The 27,833-nt window shown below is 46.3% G+C and overlaps 1 protein-coding gene across 1 annotated transcript; it reads left to right on the forward strand.

Annotated features, from left to right (window-relative positions):
- Nucleotides 1-27,577, forward strand: ldlrap1b (low density lipoprotein receptor adaptor protein 1b). The gene is made up of 9 exons (XM_079174452.1): nt 1-222; nt 12,720-12,862; nt 13,621-13,733; nt 16,300-16,414; nt 17,470-17,542; nt 20,959-21,054; nt 23,245-23,378; nt 23,740-23,774; nt 26,188-27,577. Exons 1-9 carry the CDS (start codon nt 138-140, stop codon nt 26,324-26,326), a joined length of 933 nt encoding a protein of 310 aa, XP_079030578.1. The 5' UTR covers nt 1-137; the 3' UTR covers nt 26,327-27,577.
- Nucleotides 27,578-27,833: the final 256 nt, after the last annotated feature.

Raw genomic sequence — 27,833 nt, forward strand, 5'->3', positions numbered from 1 at the left:
TCCGCGCGGAGGGGAGGAAAAAACAGCAGAAAAAAAGTTTGAACGGGAGAGGGCTGTTCTAAAGGAGGAGAAGTGTTTCGACACTACACGAAACAGGCGCTCGTCGGGCTTTTTGCCCCACTTTTTGGATTTACGATATGGACGCTTTGAAATCCGCTGGAAGGGCAATTATACGGAGCCCCAGTATCGCCAAACAGTCGTGGACCGCGAGCAGACATAAAAGTGAGTATTCAGCTGTACAGTGCATTGCCGTGAAGGCGTTAGCTGCTGCTAAATTTGGCTAAATCCAGGCTAACTTGGCTAAACCGAGCCAAGCTAGCCTCGACCAGGAGCTAACGTTACAGCCGGTGTTTACTTAGCGCTACTTTACAACTCGGCTGTGGACGTCAGCTACAGTTGTTGAGGAGCCAGGATAGCTGTCAGTGTGCGGGGGGTGGGGGGGTGCTTGGTCGACACATTCACTAGAAACACGTATATTTAAACATTAGAGCGAGTATTTTAAGGCACAAATGGTTTGTTATGGTTTTCAACTTGACACTTAAACTGACAGCAGCGCCACGCAGCCCGTAAACTGACTCCTGTTGAGGCTTCTTCCTCTTTTCTTTTTTGTTTATTTTTTTTTGCGCACAGAGAAACAAGTTCAGCTCCTGAACTGCGTCTCCGCATATTTGACGAGTCCAATGAGTTTCTCCTTTTGTATTCACTCTGGACCAAAAGCGTGATAAAAGTTAGTGAAATCCTCTGCCACGTCACTCTGGCTGTAACACGGTGGTGACATGTACAGGAGGGGCTCAGCGGGGAGCTGAAATACATATACATATATATATATACACATAAATATGAATACTGTGATGAAGAAGTGAGGGAGTCACTGGAGCCAAAAGGCATGAAAAGATGAGTGCTCGTCTTCCTGGCAACGCACTGTTGCTAGGCGATATACTATGTGAAACAAAAAATAAAAACGAGAGGCTGTGTGAGGATGTGAGGAGCGGTTGCAGGGACAAATTATTATGGGGGAGCCGATAGTTCATCGAGTTAGGGGTTTAATCATTGGGGAAAGCCACGTTAGGTTTTATTTCACATGATGCCTGTAGCTACAACCACGATGTGTGCGATGATCCCCAGGAGGCTGAGCACGGTCCACAGGCTGATCTCACTGTGATAGCCGTCACATAGACCCTTTAATGTTTGCTCTACACAAAGGGGGAATGTCGTCGCCCCCCCCCCTTTATATTTCATAGACAATAGAGCATGGAGATGTCACACGTGCACAGTGCAATCGATGCTTTGTTTTGGTCCACCCCTCTCTGGGGGGAGTGATGCACATGGTCTGCATGGTCCGACCAGACAGTGGTCACTGAGGACTAATGGCCAATCAATCCCTGCTGCTGGAAGCCCAGGCTGATGGTGAGCCTCATCATGACTCTACATTTAATCTGTGGCAACAGACACGCACGCACGCACACACACACACACACACACACACACACACACACACACACACACACACACACACACACACACACACACACACACACACACACACACACACACACACACACACACACACAGAAGCTGGTCCCGTGACTGTCGACCAATGTGATATCTAGCATATAATTTCTTCACCCACATGGCTTATTCATACGAGCTTCCTGTTTTGTCTGCAATCAAGTAGCTGTTTATCTTCCTCTTTTTTTTTCTCTCAATCTGTTGCGGTAATAATTGTCGGTTTAGCTGTGTTTCAGTTGGCACCAGTGAACTGCAGAGTCATGAGTAAGAAGGCAACTTGTTTCATCTTGTAGTGTCATTAAGCTTCTGCTTTAATGGGTGGATCCTGCTTTTCTGCATGGGATGTATCCACATACAGTACAACTTGTAGTAATTCCTTTTAATAGTGTGACTTCTGGTTTGGGTTGTATGTGTAGATTTAGACCGGTCCATAATTTGAGACGGCATGTCTCCAGTAAGGTTGTCTTTCTTTCTCTCTCTCGTGTGTGTGTGTGTGTGTGTGTGTGTGTGTGTGCGTGTGTGTGTGTGCGTGTGCGTGTGCGTGTGTGCGTGTGCGCGCGCGCGCGCCTGCGCGCCTGCCTGGCCTCGTCAAAGCAGCCGGTCTTCTGCATTCATTGTCTCTCCCACTGTCAGTGTGGGATCCTAACAGGTTCCGTTGTTCACATTAAACTGGCCCATGTCTCTTTTAATGATCCATGCATGTCTAATATTTAAAGCAGGCCAACATTAGCACCTTGTTTTTCGTTGCTTTTTTGTTGCGTTGTGTTGTGCCGGAGTCTGCACGAGCAAGATTGTGTCAGCGATGTCATTTCCTGTGTGGTTTTGAAACAGCGCAGTTGTCTGCTGAGCTTAACAAAATGTTCCTGTGTGCTGCCCTCCCTTTACATCTGAATAGTTCCCATTTTAAAGGGGGGGGGGGAGTAATGGTATGTAACATCAACCATATTTTTAGGTCATGAAGACCTGTTTTTTCTCTTTTTTTTCTCTCTGTCTGAAAAGTGTGGGAGGCAGAAAATCCCTGTCTGCATTGAAGTGAGACAGCTCCCTCCCACAGATCCGTCTGTTCTGTGGGGTTGTCAATATTGAAGCAGCGACATATGAGGATGTCGGTCCACCCATGCAGACGGCTAATGACCGCCGTGTGATCTTAAACCATTGCGACTGCATCATTATAACCTCAGATGTGGATGCTAGATGGTGTAGCTGTTGACTAATTTGCATATTTTAACATTATTCAGATAGTGTCACTGCAGTGACGGACGTGGTTGGTGCTAAATTATACATCTGTAGCTGTAATGTATAAGGTATAATTGTTATTGAAAGCCTCAGTAGGCCTGTAAGTCTCTTTTATACCCTAAGTAGCCTACCCTTTGTTTTAAAGAATAGACAGTGTATGTGGTCTGCACTGTCCAGACCCTACTGCACTTGCACAAAGTCACCCAAAAGCGGGCTGCGAGGCTGTAATGGAGATTGCTTCCAGCAGGACTCCTTTATGGAGTTGTAAAGCCCTCACTGATTTATAGACCTGTTTAGATCTTCCCTATCTGTAAGCTTCTGTGTGTGTGGAGTCTCGTGTGGATAGGACTGCACAATCATGCTCAGTCACTGTTTCTCCTAGAGGACAACTTTTAAATCCTGCAGGGAAATGGGTGTTTGCCTTTCTCTTGTTTCAGCTGACACGGCACGACAAATAGGATACTTTTTAAAGCTCAGAATTGTTACTGTGACACCAGTAACTGGCACAGGCCAAGTTGAGCGGTAAACTGCAGAATAATTAATTTGTGAGGTAATCTACTTTCATCTCTGCATTCGGCTGCCTGTGATTAGAGAACTGTACATCTATTCCTGTGTTGTTATTTCAGAGTAAACACTCTCTTTCTCTCTGTGTAAACTGCATGAATTGCTCCAAAAATACACATTCATTGCTGAGGCTAAATTGGAAAACCAACTTCGCGATAAGATTGTTTTTTTTATTTGTTTTTTTATTCAAGGAAATAGACAGAACATCACATCTTTTATTTGCCCCACTTGTTCACATTATCGACTACTTTTTGAAAGATTATGGCATTCTGTGAAGCCAAAAGGGAATTCTGGGCAGGATGCACGGCGGCTAACCAGTTCACCTCCCCGGTAAGAAATAATTGATGTAATCTCCTTCAGCCATATGTGGAGACATATGGCCGGTGTGCTAGTTCTCAGTTCTTCAGCCTCATTGTCAGGAGGAAGACATATTGGTGGCGAAACGAATTACAGCAAGGAGGAAAGCCCACAAATCAGAATTATGCATATTCAGACGGCCATCTGAGCCGGGACAAAGTCACGCTGTTGGCCATTTTATTTTTAATCTTGTTATGCCCGGTCCAGGCATAACGATGGGTCTCGCTCTCTCTCTCTCTCCCACTCCAAATAATGACCAGTGCTGCTGCCATACAGCCGGAAGAGAAAAGAGAGAGAGAGAGAGAGAGAGAGAGCACCGGCCTCCACAGGGTCCTTCCTTAAATCCAGCCTAATCAGTCCAATCACCAGCAGATCAAAACACAGACACAATGTACACACAGCACCACCCTCAGGCAGGGAGGAGAACAGCATTCATGTTCGTTATCTTATGACCTAAGTCGTAACCAGTCTGTTCTGAGCGAGTGAGTTAATAACACTAGATTGTACTGCGGGCGTGTTAAGGCCGTGGCTCTACATTGCTGGTCTTTTGGGTGTTTAGTCAGTAGATGTGAACGAAACTCAAAAGTGGCTGATGAAACTTCCCCTCCCCTCCCTCCCTCCCACACACACACACACACACACACATTGGTGAGCATGTAATTCAGGTAAGACTTGCTCTTTTTTTTTAGCACCAAAACGTCCAAACAATCCCCGTCGTGTCCCGTCAGAGGTCTTGCAGTCTCATGGAGGCTCACATGACGCACCCTAAACTCCCCAGGAATGCAGGGGAGGGTTGTTATTTTTATGAATGGAAGATTCCATTACCGCTCATTGACCGTCTTTCTACCCTCCTGTGTCTGCCACTGCTGCCAACAATGACAAGTCGAAACGTGTCTGTGCAAAGAGGCACGTGGGAAAAAAAAATATCGGAGTGAGGCAGGGCAGAGATTTGCAGAGGAGGTGATGCGCACATCTCCAAAATCTCAGGGGCCCATTGCGCAAATCTGTGGTCGTACTGTGTGTCGAAACTGGTTCAACAAGAACTATGCGCCTCTGCCCCTGGGGCAATATGTGACTAGACAAGGAGTCAAACTGTCAAGGTGAGCGAACGGTTTATTTACTTTTCACTTTATGCCGTTTTTATTGTACTTGGCCACAGAGCAGCTAATACCCACTACAACATGGAAATTATATATATATATATATAATGTGTAGGCATGTTGCTAATTTGCATAGACTGAAGATATGACAAACCATTTGCATCCCTATTTGCCGGTCACATTTCAGTTGCAACAGAAATTCGCTCCTCCCGGCTAGCGTGGCTGTGCACAGGGTGCTTTTTAGGATCAGTTTCATAACCCGGCCTCCTGCTGAGAGTACATTGTGGCCTCAGCTGGTCATCAGCCGTAATCCCTGACTGGCAGCACTACTCGTCTCTCCCCCCCTCTCCCTCGCCTCACTTAGCCAATACCGAAAGACATGTCTCAATGTTATGACTTAAACCGTGACTCTTATCCACCGCAAACTCCTGAGAGCATGCAACACCTCCGTTGTGTTATTGGGAGTCCTTCAACAACATAGTTTTTTTTTAAGAATATCATAAGCCTGCTGGTGTATGACTTGAAAGAGGACACAGGCTGCTGGACATCAAGGATCCTCACTGACTGTTCATCTTATTTACTTTGTATCGATTTCTCCTTTAGCTAACTGGCCTGTAGTTTATGTCTCTGTGGTCATTTGTATCGATTGCTGTTTGTGTATCTCACACAGAAAGCCTTTGACCTGGTTTTTCCCGATAATATGTGAAACATTTCCTGTATCCTTTCCACAGAAGCGGACGTTTAAGAAGGGTAACAATAGAACCGGATCAGGCTTTTTGTACCAGGCAGAGACAGACAGTGGTCTCCTCACTCAGTCTCTGTCCTCTTAACAATGCTCCATCTCAGCGGTTTTCCCCCGAAAAATGGTGACGACGGTGCTCATCTCTGACCTGCACCGACCACGACAGAACAGAACAGAACGGTTACACAAGACTCAACCACAGAAAACAGTCTGCAATAGTGGATCTTAACTTTTTTGCGGCATAGTTAGAGGTTGTCCAAGGCGCTCTCTTAACAAGCTTTGTGCTGTGTCTCTGTGTATCCCTGCAGGCATCTTTCCTCATCTGAGTCTGCAGTTTCTAAATTAGCCCAAAGTGTCCTGATTGCAATCTAATAATGCAGGAATAGGTCTTTTTTTTTTTTTGTGCACGTGTCTTGAACCACAGACCGATGTCAGCTAAGGCCTTAAATGAGCACACTTTGCTTTGGTGTCTGTGATTGCAGTTAAGCTGTTCCGTATTGGGAACTAGTGATCTTTTAGACTTCTGTTTACAAAGGTTGTTAGAGATTTGTTTAGAGTGTATTGATACTGTCCTGCTGCTGGAAATACTAGCTCACCAAATGTGTATCAATCCCCTGAATTGCACATAAACCCACAACGCTTCTCCTTAGTTAAACACTGATCCCCTTGAGAGGACCACATGAGGGTCAGCTGTAGTACACACCTTTTCCCAACATCCCATAGTGACGCACATCTTGAAACCGAAGCACGAAATGAGGCCCCTGTTAGTTTGCCAAGTGTCGGTGCTTGGTTTTCCCCGGGCCAGATGTGTTTTTAGAACAACAGAAGCCCCGGAGCAGATGCATGCATTAGACTTGTTCAGGAGAAGGTATGCAGGTTGGTGGGCAGCAGTGTGTCACAGTCTGACACAGTTTGGGGTCCAGAGGGCTCTGATGTAGGCGCCCGGGATTCTCTCCCCTCACGCATTGGCTGATGCCAATGCGACACCACGCGGAGAGCTCTCAATGCTCAGAGCCTCCTTTCAAACCTCGACAAAGGGGGAAATTGTTGATGCAGCAGGCTCGACTCGTGGAGCCTTTGACTGTTGACCCGATGGTCTTTATTTGTGTCTTGTTTGTTAAACCAAGCTGGGCCACCGCTGCTGCTAGTTCCCCTGCGACCTTCCCTAGAAATATAATCATTCGTTCAGACTCTGTTGAATATGTAACTTCTGTAACCTTTCAACGGTGCGGTGGCTTACTCATACTCACAGCTTCGCTGACATCATCTGATGTCAAGAACAAGGACCGTGAAAGGATTTCACTGCGAGAACATCGACGCCTACTGCGTGACGTGACGGTTAATCACCGCGTAGGTCTCGAGACCAAACCAAACTCCCATCACCTGCTCACATTTCTCACCTTCAAGTTGGTTTTTGGTCGAGAAACGTCTCGCTGACTGCGAGGAAGAGCGTCTTCATCCTCGCCTTGTCTCGTTCCCTCTGTTGGGCTTTTATTTAAAGACTCATTTTCAAGCAGAGGAAAACTATTAACATTGGCAAGAAGGAAGCTAGATCGCACTGATGGCGCTGTGGTGATTAGCGCACACCTCCCTCTCTGAGTACTTTATCGAGCCTGCACCCACAGCACAGCACTCCCACTGTTTCCACAGCGATTACACTGTTGCATCTCCCTAATTGTCCGTTACATTTGTTGTGTGAATTTATGGTGGGAACGTTGACTCGCTGCCAACATTTGCATATGCCTGGTATTTATATTTCATGATCGCCTCACTTTCTCTTTCATCTGCTTCTTCCCCTCACTTGTGAACGCCTCGCAGCTTCCGCCCGTCTTGCCCCCCCCCCCCCCCCCCCCCCCCTTCTGAATGTCCGTCTGTCGTCTTCCCTTCTTAAAGCAGAGGCAAGGCCAGGAAGAGCCGATCCTCTCTCCTCATTACTATTGCGGGCCTCTCAGACCCTCCCGTGTCCAAATCGCCTGCTTCATCTCCTCTGTGTTGGCTTTGACCAAAACACCGCTTCCACCACCCCGTGTCATTCTTTGGTGCTGCGCGGGCTCATCCCTCAAATCCCTCTTGATTATATACTTCCCGAGACCTCTGTGCCGTCTTGCCTCTCCAGATCTCTGGTTGCAATCAAAAGGGCGCCACCGCCTCTGTAGTTTCAGCTTCATTAAAACTTCATGAAAAAGTCTCGGCTTCTGCATCGACTCAAGTGATCGGATGTTAAAGGAAGCGTTTTCGTCCACAGCGGTCTGATGAAGGCAGCCTGGTGTGACCCGTGGAGGTCTGTCTGGAGTCCTGCTCACAGGTTCATTGATGCACGCAGCTCCGATAACCTGCCTGGATGTTGAACACTGTTGGTAGCACACAGTACAGCCGGTAGTGGCCGTGGCTGGAGACGGTTGGCTATGGCGTAGGCCCAGTGTTGAATAATTACCACCGTCAAAGAGGTTGTTTCCAGTTTGGCTTCTTGTCTGTTTGTCAGCAGGATTACAGAAAAACGACTCCCCAGAATTCCATGAAACCTTTTGGAAGCTTGTAGCACGGGCCAAGGAAGGAGCCGATATATTTTGGGTCGAATTCACAAATTAGCTTTTGGTTTCACTGCGAGGAAAGTGAAATTTGAAGGCCAAATTAGCTTTTGGCCTTTTGAGGAGCTCTGCGCTCTTCCAATATCTTTTTAGTTCTTTTAGTTTTTGAAAATATATATTTTATATTGACGTCCTTGAAGTGGTAATTCAATTTAAATACCACCGATTTTTAGGAACTTGAAATGTGTGTTAAACCCATTGAGCCAGCAGACACAGTATTTGAGGTGAGCGAGGAAGTAGCTGCACGTACTTTTTGTTCCGCTTGTCTTCTCCTGGCCGAGCACTGAGAGGATGGAAGCAGGTTTCAGCCTGACTGGCAGAGTGGACGTCACACTGGCTGTGTGATTACAGGCCGATTACGCTGCCTTTGGTTTTTTGTCTCGGGTTGTGAGGACGGCACGCTGCTACACTAACTGTTATCACATTACACAATTGTGGACAGTTAAAACTAGCTAGCCTAAAGACAAACATTTCATAAACGCAAAGGAAAAAAAACGACCTTTTTGAGACTTCCTGCGACTTCTTTTCCTGGACAGATATATAATATCTTATGTTTAGTGGTTAACATGAATCTCCCAGTGTCTTGCTTTGAAGGCAAGTCGGCCTTCAAAGCATCCTTGATGAGGCTCGATAAGCCCTCAGTGTAAATATCGTACATGTTCATGAATATTTGATATCCTGCAGCTTACCTGAACAACCTGTATATGAAGTGTGTTTCAGGGTTTTCTTTAAGGCCGGAGTGTGTTTTTACACACTAAAGCCCAACAACAGAGCAAAGACAATGGTTACAGTTCTGTCTGGGGGGCTTTTATGTAAGAAAGTCTTTATTTAGACCAGTTTCCCCCCCCTGATGAGATTAGTGTCATCTGGGACTTAATCCAAGGTTGACAGATGCTGGGAGTGGTGAATTCTTTTTTCTTTTTTTTTCAATCCCCCATCACATCGTCACTATTTGTTCCTGTTCACTGAGTCTCCTTCCATGTTTCTCTGGTCTGGGGTGAGCGTCTCTGCTGTGGCGTGGTCTGTATTTATGTAGTGGGTTTGTGTGTTTTTAGAGGGGGGTGAGCAAGTCTTCCAGAGGCTCCAAGTGCAGCCACGTGGCCCCGTGAAGACCAGAACAAGACCCAATGACCCCCCACCGGGTCATTATCCACATTATACTTTGAAGATAATTGGCTAAACAAACCCCTCACACTTGGAAGCAGCCCCCCCCCCCCCCCCCCCCCCCTATACCTGCCTCCCCCGAGCCCATCCCCTCCCACTCGGCAAACCTCGGTGCTCCCTCCCCGGCTCTCCGGCTTATTTACAGGCAGTGTCACCCGGGCGAGCGGCGCTCTTTGACCAGCCACAGCTCAGTGTAGCGCAGAAGCCTTTTGAAGTTTGCTCTAATCAGCACCGCTGCTGCAGAGAGCCGCCGTGGAGGGGGGGGGTCGATTGGTTGTGTGAATGCAAATGTGACCAATATGAAAATGGATTATTATTCCATACAAAGCAGCACTCTGGGTATATGCGCCGGGTTTAAAAATAGCTCTGGTTCATGAGTTGCTCATTTGAACTGTTTTTAAAGAAAGCTGATGTTTCATTGCTCGGTAATATTGCACGTTTTTTTGTTTTGTTTTGGCATAATAGTCATCCCCTCGTGTATTTCAGGCAGCAATCCCATCATTTGCGTTGTCTGGTCTTACAGTAGCCTCCTCAGGATCTCTCCCGATGGGGGATTCCTAGGACTCTGCAGTCAGGGGGAGCTGCTGGTCCTCCCCAGAGACTTGCCTCCTGCAAGCAATAGTATGTGCGGGTGGAGGCACAGAGGCTTGCTACTGATACCTCTGCTGGACCAGCACGAGTGTGTTCTGTGTAAAGACATCTCTCCTAAGCCTCGAGTCGCTCGGAGCGTTTTCAAAGCGCTTTTTACATCCTGTTCAAACCCAGTGAAGCGGACCTGTCGGCAGTTGTTGATTTTTGTAAACACCGAAAAAAACCTCTCAAGTCGGCTTTTACAAACAGGAGCTCGCACTAAAGGTTCAGAATTCTAACCGAGGTTGAGCCGGCATCCCCCCCCCCCCCCCCCCCCCACATCATATTTGATTAGCCGTCCACAAAAGTCCTAAGTGGCCACACCTCGTAATGGACACTCGTAGACTGCTCGGTGACTTGATTCAGGTCGTGAAGGGGAGCTAATGATTCCTCACCGCGGGTTATATTACAGCGAGCGTGCTACTTATCCGGGGACTAATGCAACCACGGGATCAGCCTGATGTGTTGCCCACACTTAGGAGCTCAAAGACCTTGAACCCAGAGCGGGTGTTCACTTCAGACTCCTCCATTACTTAAGTATGGGTTCGGTTAGAGCTGCATTTAGACACATCCACAACCACTCACCGTTGGCTTGGTTTGTAATATTATAGGTTAACCTCTGCCACGGTTTCCAAGTGGTTCCCTAAGCCAAGTGATGGTGTTCACAAAGTATAAATTAATTTAAATAACTTTAAAAATAGTTCACTTATGGGCTGACTACTGGCTGTCAAGCTGATGGAGTGTGTGGTTGTAACATATTGAAGTCTTTTGTTGTACTTTTTCTTTTTGCTACAGTTTTTTTTAAACAGAGTGAACTGGAAATGCTAATCAATAATAATCCATAATTAAACGCTATATAATGTTTGCAGGTCAAATGCACTTTTCATTATCAATTAATCTGCTGATCTTTTTTTTAGTCTTTGAATTTTCAGAAAATAGACAAAAATGTCCAATAAGTTCGAAACCCCACAATATTTAGTTTCTTTACTATTGCGTAAGACGAAGAAAAGCAGCAAATATTAACACTTGAGAAGCCGGAACCAGTCATATTTTTTTTTCCAGTGACTTTAGTACAAGTATATGCACCATATGAAGGCCAAACTATTCATTGAAATATTCCAACAAAGCACAGGAGTCTATTGTGTTTTCTGATCCTTTTAGAGGAGACCAATGGATTCCTCTACTCACTATCACACACCTCGTAGTGGCAGGTCCATAAACCTTTTATGAGCCGAGTGAGGAGAAGTTAGCTCGTTTATTGTCGGACCAAACAGCTGCATACTGAAGAGGCGTTTTGTTGCCTATACGTGAACTTTTCACTCTGAAACCCCCCCCCCCCGGTTTGAAAGCGGCTGATTGCTGCACATCTATTGTGGACTGTCGGCGGAATTATAACACAGGTCTTAATGATTTGGCGTCATATGGAAGAAGGCCGCCCCCCACCCCCCTCCTCCATACTGATATCATATGAAGAGAAGCACAGCGCCTCGAGCAGCTCGCCAAGTGATGTCCTCTGATAAAAGAAATCAAAAACCACAGCCCGGAGTTTGATTCCAAAGACAGAATGTACAATACTGAGTCCTGAATAAATGTCATCGTCTCGTGCGCTGGAGGAGATAATCTTTTATGAATGACTTCGCCGGCAGTAGTTTGGATTGTAAATGAGTTCTGGCAGACAGTCGAGAGGGAGCAGTTCTATCTCTTCAACCTGTATTTGACACCCAGTTTAAAACCACAAAGACGTGTTCGTTCCAAATAGCACCGCAGACGTTCTGGTTGTTTTTCTCCTACATTTTGTGTGGTGATTGAAAAGTCTGTTGTTGTTTAAGGTTAGATTGCAAAAAAAAGCACCAGGTCAGCTGTGAAAAACATTCACCTCACAAACCTAAATTACAGTACGGTACCAGCGATGACATAATGTACAGAGTCCTCAAAGACTCATTTGGATAAAAGATGTTTAGTTTGCTGCCCGATTAACCTTTTTTTTTTTTACCTCGTTGCAATTCTGTTGCCAAATTGAAACAAAGATGGCGTCAAGAAATAACGCGCTATGAAGCCTCCAGCTTTTCTTGGTAAGACCCGCTCTGAGCTGTCCTGTCCGCAAATCACTCGAGGTCAATGTCCAACCTCAAGCAATTGCCTCTGCCTCAACCGGCTACAGAGAGCGGATCTTTCCAAAAAAAGCAGTGGGATTCATAATTATGTGGAAATAACAGACCACAGTTATAGTTTTTCTTTTTTTAGTTTTGGCTGGTGGATGCTGCTAATTTCTAACCTTGACATAAACCCCTGCTTCCTCTTTTACATCATGAACCAAACAAAAAAAATCTAAAGTTTTTATTGTCAGTTATTTAATGTTTTCATACATAATAACAAACTTGGATTTCTCCCGCAGAGACGAGTCATTTATGGAGTTAATATCGCTCTACCATGCCGTCCAGTTTATCAGTACTACAACTCAGATCACCATGTTAACTAACAGCATGCTAAACACATTTTGTAATTAACTTTTAGCCAGTGGAGTAAACATTCCATTGGAGCACATGCTCTTCCTGCCAAGAGGAATAGCTAAAAGCATGTGCTGCACACACACACACACACACACACACACACACACACACACACACACACACACACACACACACACACACACACACACACACACACCCATAATGAGGACTTGGTTTGGCTGTTGTTGTGTCTGATACAGCTGAGACGACATGGCACATGTCTGACAGAGAGTCTCTCAGCCCGCTGTACAAGAACAAGCAGCGCGGGGTTTGTCGCTGATGAGCAGAAGGGTCACCGATGCGTGTTTCTCATCCGCAGAGCTTCCAGAGAACTGGACGGACACGAGGGAGACCCTCCTGGAGGGCATGGTGTTCCAGCTCAAGTACCTGGGGGTCACCATGGTGGAGCAGCCCAAAGGAGAGGAGCTGTCTGCAGCTGCTGTCAAGAGGATAGTGGCCACGGTGAGAGACACACTCACACACACACACACACACACACACACACACACAACTGGAATAGCATCTAAAATCTCTTGTCTATTCGGAAAACTACTCCCAGAAAATGAGTTTTGCTCAAGCACGTATAATACTTTCCCCACATCACCACCTCCTCCACCACTCGGAGTCATCCAGTAGTTTTCTCCCGTCTGTGACCTGAATGACCCCCTCTGTGAAAAGTGACCGGTTGGCTGCCTTCTTTCCACCCCGAGGCACGGGCTGACATTTTAGAAGAGGATGCAATTAGTTTAGACACTGTTGCTCCGTATGTGGCTCAGCCAGCTTCATCATAGCAGAAAAGGGTTTTGTGTTATTGGATCTGGCAGCTCAGTGGATAATGAAGTTAGCGGCGGCAGAATGGTGGGACTGGAGACGCGGTGATGTGTGGAGAGGAAGGCCGAGGCTCTGATTGGGCCTAATCTGTTGGCTGCCCTCGGTGTCCCTCTTAAAAAGGATGTTAGGCTGCTGACTGGCATCATACTACGTCATAGATGCACTTGGGGGGGAAGTAATGTTTTTATATTTACTTTTGAGCTACAGTCTGGATTCCGTGTTATCCTGGTCTGATTTAAAAACATAGAAATGAAAAAATAGCAGCATTTACATAAATACAAGGTTGACACTTAGCTAGATTGGTTTTGCTTTGTTATCTCTGTCTCACTCACATACCCTCTTTTCTCTTTGTGGCCTCCACCCTTTCTGTCTCCTCTTCTTCCTTCCAGGCTAAAGCCAGTGGGAAAAAACTCCAGAAAGTCACGTTAACGGTCTCCCCGCGAGGAATCATCCTTTACGACAGTGCCTCCAACCAGCTGATAGAAAACATCTCCATATACAGGTCAGTCCTCTTTAGGCTGGAACACGTTCCGTGTCCCTGACTCAGTTGGGGCGGCCCCAGTTATGAAACACTCTCACCCTAAGTGTGTCCTTATCGCCCACAATAAAATAAAAGTTGTTATTTGCTGTAATCCATCACGGGACGGATACAAGCGCAGGTGTGGTACTCTAAGGCAGTGTAATGTGTTTCTGTGTGTGTGTGTAAGAGAAGAGAGTACTCTGTCTATCGGCAGTGTGTCTCATCAATCTCAACACTCTTGGGAGCACTACAACAGCTGTATGTCTGATCTTTACTCACACACGCACACACACACGTTCTCTCTAGTAAATGCCTACAGATCTCACTTGCCTGCCACAGCCTGCACGCTGAAAGCTGCCTCGCCTCTATTGGCCTCGAGCTTATGATCCAAGCTCGAATCTCTTTTTTCTAAAATTCCACATTCATGAGTCTACATATCAAGGAGAAATGGGACTTTCCATCATTTTTCCCCGAGCATGAAAATGCTTATGCTGAATAATTTGGCCCTGAAAGCTGACAGATTGAGGACAAGTCTATGAGTATACATAGTTGATCAACCGCCTCCTGACCGTGCATCTTAGAACAATCGGGATGGAGTTCATACAGGATTGATCTAAAAATCTGGGCTCGTCACTGCTGGGCTGTTGTCTCAGAAGTAACCTGAGGAACGTTGCACACAAAAGTCAACAAGTGTCTTACATCCAGACACAGTGAGATGGAACTGAACAGACACTGGTCAACATCACATTCACTGACAGTTAGCAGCTAACGATTGATCTGATGATTGTTGCCCCTCACAGTTCCTTTAAGTCCTCGTTCAAATTGATTGTTTTGCTTTGACCAACAGCTGTTGAGCTGATCCAGTAGCTCTACCTAATCTTCACACTTTAGTTGGCGGGAACCAGGGAATCGTTGGCATTTAAGACTTGAATGATCAGTTAATCATCAAATTTGCTGATACATTTTCAGTCTCTTGATTGATTGACTTATCCGGGGGCCTTCAAAGTCTGACAATGTCCCACATTTAGTTAGCATCAGTGCCGAATTAGCTAGTATCATTTCCTGTTTGCAATATGCACACGGGTGTGCAGACAGCCATCACTGAATTGGTTGATTCTGAAGAAAGCTTAAAAACATGATGATTCTCAGGCAAGTTTTGGAATATAAAGGAGCGTCTTCTTTGGGGGGGTAAGATTTCTGAGCATATTCATGGGTCTTTATTTGAATTGCTCCGAGGAGATGATATAAAATATGTGTGTCCTGTCCGTGTGTACAGATTTGACTGAGTTTCGGCTCTGAGGAAAAAAATGACAGAAAGTACTTTATTGGCCTCCAAGAGCTGTTTGTCACAGCCGCTGCCCCGGTATCTTTCCCCTCATCGCACATTTCACTGAACTGCATTAATGGATTCTCTCAGTGGAAGAGTGGAAGGTAAATACTACAGCAATTAAAAGCCCGACTCCGCGAGGTGGGTCCAGCTGTGACCTCGGGATGGTGTGGAGACAATAAAGCAGCTGGTTGTCTCTCCAGCTCTCCTCCCTGGACATCTGCAGAGAAGATGGACGGCCAATAAAAGAAATGGATTTTCCTAGACACCCTATTTCCCCGACGCTCTACCTCCCCAAAACATTTCACCGTAAATCTCGTGTTGTGCAGACTGCAGCTGCGGTTCTTGAACCTCTCCAAACTTTTCCTCCCCCTCTTTTATTCATTCATTTATTATATCCACACCTCATATTCCTCCGTCACTAGTTAACCGAGCGTGTTGCTCTCCCACAGACAAGTCTGAGCACAGCGCTGATGATTTCTCGGAGTGGAAAGGAAGGACAGATGGCAGACATTCATAATTGCCTTCCTCCATCGTTTTGTGTCTGGCTGCACAAAATTGCCAATGAGCCCGTCACTTTGGTATCGAGGTAATAACACCATGATCAGATAGTGGAGAAAATCGTATTTGTGGAGCATTACGGCCTAATTCCAATCTCTGCTCGGCACCTGAGACGGACGAGCGAGACTGGTACCTTCCTCAGGCAGAGCTCAGTGCAGTAGATGACCTCCCACACCAGGACAAGTCTTTTCATGTGCCTTACAGGGACCGGGCCCAGTCAAAAACATGTCCTTTAGAACTGTGCGCCATGGTCGTTAAGCAGGCGGACGCAGTGGGAGTGTGATGAAAGAAAGCAGGAAGGAACGCCATCCCATTGGCCAAACGGCACAGATGTGTGCACACAAGTTCAGTTCACATACATGAACGCCGTCCGGCTCTGTACCTGCACACAGCTGGGGGATGTATTTGATCATGTGCAGAGCTGTGAGACTGTGATTGCAGCTGCCTTCAAGAATGGCAGGAATTTTTCTTTTCTTTTTTATCGCAGTTTAGAGAAATGCTAGATTGGACCGTTTAGTCAGATTGCTGATATAGCTTAAGGGCTTAGTGTGCAGATTGAGTTGCACGATGGCTCCACTCGATCTGTGATGATTCTATTAAGTCTTAGAGTTTTAAAGCGTCCGCATCTGTGTTTTTTCTTTCTTTTCTTTTCTTTCTCAGAATATCGTACTGCACGGCGGACAAGATGCACGACAAAGTGTTTGCCTACATCGTCCAGAGCCAGCACAACGAGACTCTGGAGTGTCACGCCTTCCTCTGCACCAAGAGGAAAATGGTACGTTAAATGAGTGCAAGTACGTGTTGCACAACTGCTCGAATAACTTGAGGTTCACACATCAACTCATTGAATCTAAATATAAGATGTAATGGGAAAGAGGTTGCCCAGCTCTGTCCGAAGTCAACAAAATCATCATCTTATTGATTCTTCAGACAGTTACCGGCCAGGCAAAGAAATATTCCTGCATATATCCCCTTCATAAAACCACAACTTGTTTCATTTCTTTGTATAGAATAAAGAAACACATTTAAGGAAATAGCCACGCTATCTCTTTCCTTCTGCTTCCAGTCTTATTGCACTAATGAGCTATTCAGCTGCTGACCGTGGCTTCGTATTTAGCATACAGACATAGAGTGATATGTTCAATTGATTCTTAGCAAGAAAGAACATCAGCAAATTGGCCAAAATCTTGGACTATTCATTTTAAAGTGGTTACGTTTACATGAATATATAGTGGAATAAAGCTGCAGGCTGTAGCTACAAATGTAGAGCAACCGATTCTTCACGGTGCAGGATCCTGCATTCAGGTAATCCATTCAGCTTCTGCTGCTGGCAATCTGCGGAAAGCACTTCATGCAGGAAGTTGCAAGGAGACCTCAGAACAACTGCCCCTCCGGTTTTTTTTTTGTACTTGTATGTATGCAAAAGACCAAGTACTAAGTTCAGGAGAAGGATGAGGAGTGAGAACATGAAGGGCGGGGAGGCTCTCTCGCCCCTCTCTGGCATTCTCTCCATCCCTTGGAGGTTTGCAGCCGCACCCTCCTTTTCCTTCCCCTCACTAATTTAGTTCTGACCAAAAGGCCACGTATCCTCCCGGTTACATAAACAACTTCGACATGGAGCCCGCGGGCTTCTCTTCCTCCTGCTCAAGTGTCTGAAAGGAGCCTCTTCCGTCGTCGGTCACTTCCTGTTTTGTTTTTTTTAACCACGGTCACAGCTCTTCGTCGTCCGCGAGTTTCCCCCCGTGTGCATGAGATGCGTGTGAGTACGACTCATTCTTTCACACCCTTCCTGCTGTCTCACTGCCGCTCTCTTCTGCTTCCCTCCAACAGGCCCAGGCGGTCACCCTGACAGTGGCCCAGGCTTTCAGAGTGGCGTTTGAATTCTGGCAGGCTGCCAAGGAAGGTACGCATGGGAGCACGGGAGTGTGACGGATGAGTGAATACGCTCCTCTCTTCTCTTACCCTCTCCATTTACTGTACACACCCTGTACCTCCCTTCTTAATGGCCAAACAATGGTCCTGTATTTAATCCTGAGGTCTTCCTGGTCATGGCCTTGACACCCTCTTCAGGGAACATGTGAAATGGTGGAGAATTGTTCCACACACACACACACACACACACACACACACACACACACACACACACACTCTCACTACCATACAGTAGAGGAATGTCCTCATTGATTGAACCAGTTTCCCCCCAGAGCGGTTAAATCATCACCCATAAATCACAGAGACCTTTTTTCTTTCTTTCTTTAGTTTAGTGACGCCTCTTTATCACAGACAACTCGGTCATGGTTAAAGACTCATCTGGGTATCGACATGGGGAGGGGGGGGGGGGGGGGGGGGGGGGGGGAGAGGGGGAGAGGTTAGACTGGGGCAGAGGTGGGCAGGCCGGAGGTAAATCTTCTCCGTTTCCTTCTACAGTGAGAAAAGGACTTGGGATTTTCCCCGGATATATTTCATCTTTACTGCAAAAAGCAATGTTCCTTTTCTCCTCTTCATTCCACCTCTTTTTTTAAAGAGTAGCCTGCGCTGAGGAGATGAGCAGACAGTGCTTGTTCAGGCGCCACCTTGGACACAGCAGGCTATCAAGGTGCCGTGTAAGGGTGGCGTCACACGCATTCTTTCTCACAGCTCAGCAGAACACGCGTGTAATTTACTGCATGTATGACTCCAGAGTAAATGAGCGGCCACATAATGACCCCCCCCCCCCCCTACAATCTTTTCCATCTCTACATGTTTGTCACCCTTGTAGTCGCCCTTTTGAATTTTTAGTGATAATCCTTTGTTGCTGTCTTGTCTTGTTTTGCACCTGGCACCTTGAACCCCACCCCACCCCCGTTGAGTTATTTTCTGTTCCCTCTTCCCTCCTCCCATCGCGGCACTCGCTTCTGCTTATTATAGGGAAGGGAGCCGGGTGAAGAAGAAGAAGAAGAAGAGGGGGATGGGGGATGAGGAGAGAGGCCAAGGGAGCATGAAAGGCGGGGCGGAGCGAGGAGTGTCGGGGTTGTGGAGTGTGTAAGAGAGAAAGGAAAATGATTGTGTGCGTGTGCCAGTGGGAGCTCAACACCCTGACAGACTCGGTGTCAGTGCCATTGATCCTGTCTCACGCGAAGGCGAGCTTATTTATTCAGTCCTTTAGAGACACACACTTGCACCGTATGACAAATTCGAGCAGCCTCTTTTTTTTTTTTTTATTTACTCCACAGTTCTCCCTCTTCTTAGTTTGTGTGGGAATGTTTTCATGTGGGCACATTTCCATTCCCCCCCCCAACATCAAGGCCACGGGCTCCTTGCCTCGTGCCTCTTCACTTGGAGGTTTGTAACTTTGAGTTGAATATTTAATCGTCTGCCTCCTCACTCTTTCACCTCCTACTTTTTAGTCTCCCACATTTCTTTTCTTTTTTTTCCCCCTCATGTCTTGCTTGCTCACCATTCTTCACCTCTCCTAATAAGCCGTTTAATTTGCCGAGCGGCTCTCTTCTAGTTCTTCTAGTGCGCTGATGGAGGAGAACCGATGCGTAGCTGGTTGGAGGTTATGGGGGGGGAAAGGAAGAATATTATTTATATCGGTGCTCTTATGTGGCAGAGAAGAAGAAAGGGAGGTAGGGTGAAAAAGAAAATCCTTGTGAGTCTGTTTCATTAAAGTTACAAGACCCCGGAGGATCAGGGCAGGAAGAGCGGGGGTATCTGCTGTATGTCTTGTCTAGTGCGCTGCTTTCTGCTTCTGCTTCTCACAAACTCTCCTCCACCACCCACAGTGGTTCTGCAGAGCCCACCACACATTCCTGACCCACATTCCTCTGCATATTACTGCTCCCATCCCTGTTCATAAATCTGTATTCATAGAATATTCACTGTCAACACTACAGCTAGCTTTGAACTCTCATATCTTCTTAAAGTTGCTTCCGTGTTTAGCAGGCTGAAAACTGCACACTGGAAAGGCAATAGGGGGAAAGCGGGTACCCATGGGAAGGTTTTGTAACGCTGCCATCACTAAGCTACCTGGGCTCATGGGAAATGGCATATATATATATATGCCATTTACAGTATATATTTTTTTAGATCAAGGATGATGACGAAATGAAAAACACCTCCTTGCAGTCAGTCTTGTTCGACAGAAATCTCCTCCGTAGCCACAGTATTGAAAGCTTGAGTTCCAGTGAGTCAGCGTCTCGGCCCCTCCGGGAGTTCACACTTGTTCAGAGGGTCTCGCTTGAGCATCCGCTTAACCTTCACATCTTGGGACACGGTGACATTTTAGCTAGTATAGGCACAGTGAGTAGACCGGACCCGTATTCATCAAGCGTCTCAAAGCAGGACGTCACTTCTCAGGGTGACGCTTTTTCTTTTTTTGTCATGCTTCTCGAACCAGGAGTAAATACTTAATAACCTAATAAATCACTCCCATCTCTCCTCAAGAGGAGTCCTAACCTGTCAGAAGTTGCCTGGAGATGGCATGCGAGCAGAGATATTCTGTATGGAGGACAGTACTTATTGAAACTCGATAACATTTGAGACTGACTTTGTGCGCGATGCACAGGAAGAAGACGCGCTGTCCCTGCAGAAACGGGACATCCTCACAATGTGTCTTTAACGAGCAAAGTGCGGCTGCACAACAGGGATGATTACGTCTGAACCAGGTATAGCATGAGTATAATCGGAGGTCATGAATCAAACTTTGATGGCACTTATGCGCGCGGTGAGGGAGGACTTAACTTAATTACAGCAGGTAAAATATTTTTATAGGGCCTTATGTCATTCCTTTTAGTAATAGTAGTGCAGCTGTAATGTTTGAAAGGAGAAGATACACCATTACATCGCACTGCGTTCACATTGTTACAGTGCATTTCCCAAAAGTCTGTGACGTTACAGGAAAAGTTCCAAATCTAAAGTAATTGAGAAACTTCCTGTTACCGGCTGCCCGTGGTGAATCGGCACTTTGTGGAAAAGCTTCCTCTCCGCAGGTGAGACTGTTTGGAGAGAGCAGAGCCTGTTATCCATCTGACCCAGATGCCATGCCCACTCTATGTAAATGCCGCCGCGGCTGCATTAACTGCGGTACGAAGGATGTGCGCTGCAATCGTGGAAGCCCAGGCCCTCTAGGTTTTCGGCTGGCAGATGGCTTGAGTAATGGCTTTCACCTTATCTGCCAATTTACTGCTGCTGACTTGTTTACACTCATTATATGCTCGGTTAGGGAGACATTTTCAGGCAGCCAGAAAAGTAAACAGCTCCTCTAGTCACTCACCCCGTGGGTTACTAGCTCCTGAATCATAATTCACTCCTCTTGTTTTGTCCCCTCTCCCCGCACAGAGAAAGAGAAGCGAGTGAAGTCGGGTTCAGACGGAGAAGGAGCCAGCAACTCCCAGTCGGACAGCTCGGCCAGCCTGGGCAGCCTGAAGGCAGGAGGTGAGTCATGTCACCCATCATCACGTCTGTCTCTCTCTCTCTCTCTCTCTCTCTCTCTCTCTCTCTCTCTCTCTCTCTCTCTCTCTCTCTCTCTCTCTCCTCCTCACCCTCTCTGTCACAGTAATCGTAGCCTCGGGGAGAGGGAGGAGAGTATTCAGCCGCTTGTCAAAGCTTTGCTTACAGTGAGGCTGCAGGTCTCTCTGTTATTGTTTCTCACTAGCTTCATTACAATCATCAGCAAATTACACTTTTAGGTGATGGTGTATGATGACGATGATGATTTTAAACCCCCCCTCCCCCCTTGCCGTGTTGTAGATCCATTAAAAACAACACATAATAGAGAACTGTTCATGGACAAACAGCCACATTGTGTGTCTCTCTGGAAGCACAATTACAGTCCTGTTCGTATAAAGAGCATGAAAGAGGCCTACGTGTTCTCATTGTTCAATCAGATTTACTAAGATTCCAGGACTTGAGAAGCCATGACCCGCGTCTCAACATGCTTTTGACATCCAGTGAGCCAAACGACCTTTAGGCATTATTAGCGCCATGTATTGTCCACAGCCAAGAGACAATGAGATGAGGAGCATCCTGTTGCCAGTGGCACAATGGCTGCACACTTATTCCTCATGATGCATTCTCTGTGTTAGTCTGTCCTGTGCGTGCCTCTTCCCTGTCACACTCCGTGAGCGTCAGCCGCACTCTGATCCATTTGGTACTGGAGCTTTCGGTTTTTTTGCAGGCAACTCTGAAAACATCCGCTTTGTGCTGAGCTTCCCCCAGTACCCAGCTAGGTGGCCTCCAGCCAGAGAGAGATCTCTCTAAATCCGTCCTGACACTTTATTTGGGGGCTGCGGCCCCCCCGAACGTGTAAAAATGCATTTTTATGGCCGACAAGGGTTTTTAAGGATGATTCCTAGTGAGAAGTGTCAACAAAGCGACACAAGAGGCTCGGTGTGTGCTTTTTGGGGACCAACTTCATCCCACTGACCATTCGGTGGGTCATTGGTCTGCCAGCGCGCTGTACTTCTGTAAAGCAAATTGCCGTAATTGTACAGCAGAGCTAGAAGCCTCCGAGTGCCTTTTTAGAGCGTGTTTCTGTCCTGCCAGAGGTTTTCAGCGCCGGCCCTAAAGCAGCGATTGGGGACAGCAGAGCTTTAGAGCGAGGGGAAGGTTGTACCCTTCACTTTGGTCTGATCACATGGCACGCCGCTGTGTCAGAGGGACTCTCAGGACCAGTGGCGTGTTCGGAGGCGAGTCGGCTATACTCATGAGACATGGTAGCCTCGTCTTCCTCCCTGCGACCAGGCCTCGTACAGTGCCTTCAAAATACAAATACACTTCTAAGTGCCCGCTTGATAATGATCAGCCTTTCTAAGTCTTCTCCTCCTTCAAGAGGTTCAATGTGGTGCTGCAACAAGCTCATTGTTGTCATCAGTGCTTTATGTGTCAGTTTCAAACGTGTCATTTAGCTTGAAAGAAATGACAGAATCAATTGACCAGTGATCAAAATAATTGCTCATTTAATTTTCTTCCAATCGATCAATTGTTGTAGCTGTAGTTAATTGTGCCAGCTGGGTATTTGTTATGGTAGAAGTGATGCTCTGCCCCCCCCCCCCTCTTTCCCAATGAATGACAGCCCCACAATATTACCTTCTTCATAACAGCAGAATACTCAAGATGCCTTTGAGCGTTGACAGAGAGGACAAGTCGAGGAGAATTGGGATTTTGCGATGACTCGCGTGTCTGTCAGCTACTCTTTTGAGGAGCAAAGGAAAATAGGGAAACGTTTATTTTCAGCATAGAAGCGTTCAGTTGTGGTAGCATTAGAGGGCTCGTTGGGTTTCCATGTGCTCTAGGGATAACATTAGTCTAAAAGACGAGACAGAAATTAGTGTTGACGCACATTATTGACACGCATTAATCATCAGGAAAGGCCATTACAAGCCAATCCCATTACAGATCAGTGGTTCAGCGTGCAAGTCGGGGTTACCCCACACTCACTCATCATAAGTGACAATCCACAGATGGCTGCATCGGGGAGCTCCTTTTAGAGCTACGTTTTTACACAGCTCGATCCCCGGAAACGTACACAGCAAAATACTCGCAGAGGGCAGGGTCTATACGTAGTTTTTTTTTTAGGAAAATCCTAATTTAAATCTCTCCGACATGTTTGTTTTTGTGTTGCAGAGGTCGCCACAGGGGAACTTCTGGACTTGGCAGAGGGAGCCAACGTGGCGCTGGTCCACTCAGGAACAAAGCAGACGGAATCGGACCCCTTTATGGCGCATAATCACGCAACAGAGAACAACAATACTGTATGGGTAAGACAAGAGGCGGGCTTGATGAGATGGGAGGAGAAGAACGTCACGCAGGAAACTCTGATTAATTAGCCTGCTGATGTACTGTACATGTGGTATTCAAAGGAGCGGTTTCTGCAGAGTCAGACAAATAGCCTATTGAACAGAACTTATCAGATGGTCACATCTGATAAGTTCTGATAAGAGGGTCTGGGCTGCAAGTAGCCCAGATAAACCTCCCAGAACCATGTGAGGCTAGAGATGACTGTGTGAAGTAAATGTATTGTTAACGTATTAACACCTCAATGAATATGCACTGTTTACCCATCACCTCTTGAGACGTGAACATGATTTTTAACCAATGCCTGTGTGTTCTGTGTGGCAGGAGTTGGAGGACGGTCTGGACGAGGCTTTCTCAAGGTGAGAACCGGTGTGGATTTGGGGGTTTTCCCTAAAGGGCCCCCTTGGCTCTGCTAAACAGCCACCCCGGGCAGCTGTTCTTGAAATAGCCCCCCTGCGGGTTTTGGCTGCTCCAGCAATAAACACAGCCTCTCCCTCTTTCTCGGTTCAGCCCCGGCGCTCTCCCACGGGGGCGGGAGACTCGCTCGGTTTACAGGCGACTGACGTAAGGCGACACCCGCCCTGAGTCATGCTGCTTTTGTTGGGCTCCGTTAACCATCGTCTCAGGCCCGCACACCGACTCCGTATGGGCTCCGAAAGCCTGTGATTACAAATGGGTGTTGCTGAAGGGACACATTGCTTGGTATTTATATCACGAACCCACAGGAAAGTAACTTATTGTGCAGTGTAGTACTCCTTTGAGTGTTGCAGTTCAATAATAGCACAAGCGGGAGGAAAAAAGATCAGGTCTCATAATCTGCAGGTTGAAGGTTGTGAAGAATGTCCAATTGTCTGCGCTGATTGGAATTCCTTAAACTGCGTCTGCGCCGTCAACAAACTAATCTGAGAGGAGTCCACTGTGATTAATGTTTCAATTTAGTCTGAATAGGCCGCGCTGTCCGATAAGCTGCCGTGGTTCTGCTCTCAGGTGACACGGTGCAAAGGTTTACAGCCGTTTGTTACGGACTCGTTCGAACACGTTATTAGTGCATTCATTTCCTTCGGCCCTGCCTTTCACCCGCGCTGCTAATTGGACAGTGGGCTTCTTATTCTCTCGTTTTGTTTTAGTGAAAGGGAGAACGGGCTCCTCAGCCTCTCTAATCAAGCGCCAAGAGGCCATTTCAGCCCCGTTATCAGATGAATATTTGTCTGCACACACTGTAATTACACCCTGACGCCGTTAATCTCCCGCTCTGCGACTAATGAGGATGCTCCCAGCATGAGCGCAGAAGCATTCACATGTAGATTTCTGTAATTGGTCCAGGTTGACATCTTTGTCCACCACGAGAACCTGGTTGTATTGGTTAATGTTGGGCTACAAAAGGGAGGAAAGAATTCATGATTCTGTGAGCGAGAATATTACATGTTGATGGTTAAAATGACGACACCTGATGGTTGCCGCGCAGGTCAGATACAGTTTAGTGTGAGAATTTAAATGAACTGCTGATTTAATGTTATTTCAAATAAGAAATAGCAGATTCACATTCAGAGGGTGTAAGTCATTGTAAGCTCGAGAAACACATTCACCATATAAAGCTGCTTTAGGAGCTTCTTTTTTTTTATTCTTTATGCTTTACTAGTGACACTTTTAAATTTGATCAAAGCACCAGGGCCTCCTCTCCCTCCCCATAAAACAGTGATCATGTAACCGGCAGCAGTCATGGGCGACACGAGAAACATCTGCTCCCTTACTGCAACACCACACTTTTAATTCTGCCATTTAAATTCTCTTAGATGAGCACTTTGGTCCACTTTACTTTTGGCTATGAGCTGCAGATAATTCATGTGTTGAGAGCGTTTTCATTGCTATTTAAGAGGCTGCACTGCCAGCTGCTGGATCCACTGTTGTAGATGTTAAAGCCTCGTAAGTGCCTGTTGATCATAGTGAGGAAAACGCCAGGTTGATGTGCTTAATTTATGGTTAAACCCCAATGTCACAGCCTTATGTTAAAGCATAAAGATCTGGACATAAAGTCGCACCGCGGCCACATAAATGTATCCGCTTACTTTATTATGAGGCTGTTCAGAACAGTTCAATTGTTGCCTGACTTGTGATGTTTCCTTTGCACCCCCCCCCCCCCCCCCCCCCCCCCAGCCGCAGTCTGGATAGCTTTGAATCCTACTCAGGTAACGACGTCATTCACTGGATCTAATGACTTCCACCTCATTCCCTAGTCAACCTTCATCAGTCTGAATATCGGATCGATCAAGACTCTTAGTAGTTTTCACACTTTTCTTTTTAAGGCCACATACCATTAACAAGACTTTAATTAGAAAAACAACCTCCTCATCGTCACTCCGCAGTTTGATCCATCCCTGAGCTTCACTGCCACAGAACCTGGTGATGTGTGCCACTGTGTCCGCGTCTTCATCACAAGTGTTTTTATGTGTCTCCGCCTCACATCCATCCAGCTTTGCACATGAGAGATGTCGGGATGAATGAAGATGCCGTGTGCTCACATGTTGGTCCGACACGTTTGTGTTTGAATCGGCATTTTGAATGTCGGGTCACATTGGGTCGTCATGATTAGTTCACAAAGGGGAATGTTCCTGCAAAGTCATCATGTCACTGTGTTCATTAGTCATGCGTATGTCCATACCTAGTGTTCAAGAGTTCACAAGCTTTTGGAGTGTCGCAACATTTTTTTGATCTCTGCTCCGGTTTCATCGTATCAGCTGCTAATACAATGTCTGTTTTCCTCTGTTCCTCCAGACTCGCTGAGTCTCGCACTAACCCCCAGGTCCTGGACATTGGGGTAAACCCTCAGGACTTCAACACTGAAGAGTGCCTGTCCCCGGGCAAATGGGACCAAGAGGACATGGACTTCCCCACACAGAAAGACACGTTCTAAAGCGAACGTGAGGGAAAGTGGAAACGGGGAGGAAGGGGGGTGGGGGGGGGGAAATGGTGGAAAAACAGACATTGTTTGAGAAATCAGTACGGTTCCCCCACCTTCCTCCCTGCTGTCATACCTCGCGGTGGTCCGGTCCCGTGGCCCTCTGATGCTTCTGCATCTCCTCGACCAGAGAAGGACAACAAGAGCGGGCTGCTCGCAGAACAGGCCAAAGCAATACAAACCAATTAATCCCTTTTCTATGGAAAAAAAAAAAAAAAACATGCAGTCATTTAATGTTAATGTTTCCTTTTTGTGTGTCTGTTTACCCATTCACTGGTGTGTGTGTGTGTGTGTGTGTGTGTGTGTGTGTGTGTGTGTGTGTGTGTGTGTGTGTGTGTGTGTGTGTGTGTGTGTGTGTGTGTGTGTGTGTGTGTGTGTGTAATGTACACAGTGAGCTATGAGAACTATGATGTGTTGAGGTTGAGGAGGTTGTTACGTGAGGTAAAGCTCAACAAGGTGCTCTCTCCTATTTCATTACCTAGAGATGTAACCGGTTTAGAGGCCACCAAGGCACCGGTTCCAGTGTTGAAGTTACTACCTATGTGCTTCAAGGATTCAGCCTTTGGTTGGGCAACAAAAGCTTTAAAAAAAAGAAAAGGAGAGTGTATGTTTGGGTCAAAGAATGGATGACAACAAATTGACAATCCCCCCCCCCCTTTTTTTTTTTCTAATCAAAATCTATTTTCGCACTCAGCATTCATCCACTTTTAAAAGCACATATTTAATGTAAGGGAATTTAATGTCAAGAAGTATCATTATTCAAGCTTATATACAGTGCCTCTATTCACTCTTTTCATGTTTTATTGTTTGAACTTTGAGTCACAGTGGGTTCATTTTGTTTTCCCACAGAACTGGTAGGAAGCTGCGAAACCTCAAATACTGTAAGTCCTAGCTCCCACTCAGGCTCATGGACAGGACAGCAACTTCAAGTTGTTTTGTTTTACATGGCAGTCTCTCCTTTGACCATGTCGGCTAGTTTATCGTTTATCATCAGTGATTCATAGTTGAAAAAATGAAAGATGAAGTCCAAGGGTTTGAATGTGTTTTATCGGCACTATACTACTGTATGTTAAATGATATTGTTGCATTGACTAGTTTACTTTTTGTTGTTGTTGTTTCCGGGAAGGATTCCCAGTGTTATTTTTTTGGCATTTGTTTATGTATGAATTTAATTGAATTCATTAATTGACATAAAATTCAATAATAGTAAAATTGTGTGTGTGTGATATTTATTAATGCATCTTTAGTCTTTATGCAACCACTCCGTTGGCAGTCAAAGTCTGTTCTGAAATGGATCTGCCAAGCGGCCACTTTTGGTTTGAAGCGCTCACCGCTCGTGTGTAAGTTGAAGCTGCTTTGCACGTGTACAAAGAGAGGGATGTTGACTCCCTTCCAGAAACAGCTGGTCTGTCACCCATTATCTTTTCACAGAAAAATATTTTAATTGGCCATGTCAAACATG

Source organism: Pholis gunnellus (assembly GCF_910591455.1).
Source record: "Pholis gunnellus genome assembly, chromosome: 15".
NCBI classification, from domain to species: Eukaryota; Metazoa; Chordata; class Actinopteri; order Perciformes; family Pholidae; genus Pholis; species Pholis gunnellus.

Bases quoted from the DNA above. Each gene is read 5' to 3' on its own strand.
- ldlrap1b (XM_079174452.1), top strand. From the start codon at position 138: ATGGACGCTTTGAAATCCGCTGGAAGGGCAATTATACGGAGCCCCAGT. The intron at 17,543-20,958 runs GTACGCATGGGA...CTCCCCGCACAG, and splicing joins CTGGCAGGCTGCCAAGGAAG to AGAAAGAGAAGCGAGTGAAG. The intron at 23,775-26,187 runs GTGAGAACCGGT...CTGTTCCTCCAG, and splicing joins CTGGACGAGGCTTTCTCAAG to ACTCGCTGAGTCTCGCACTA.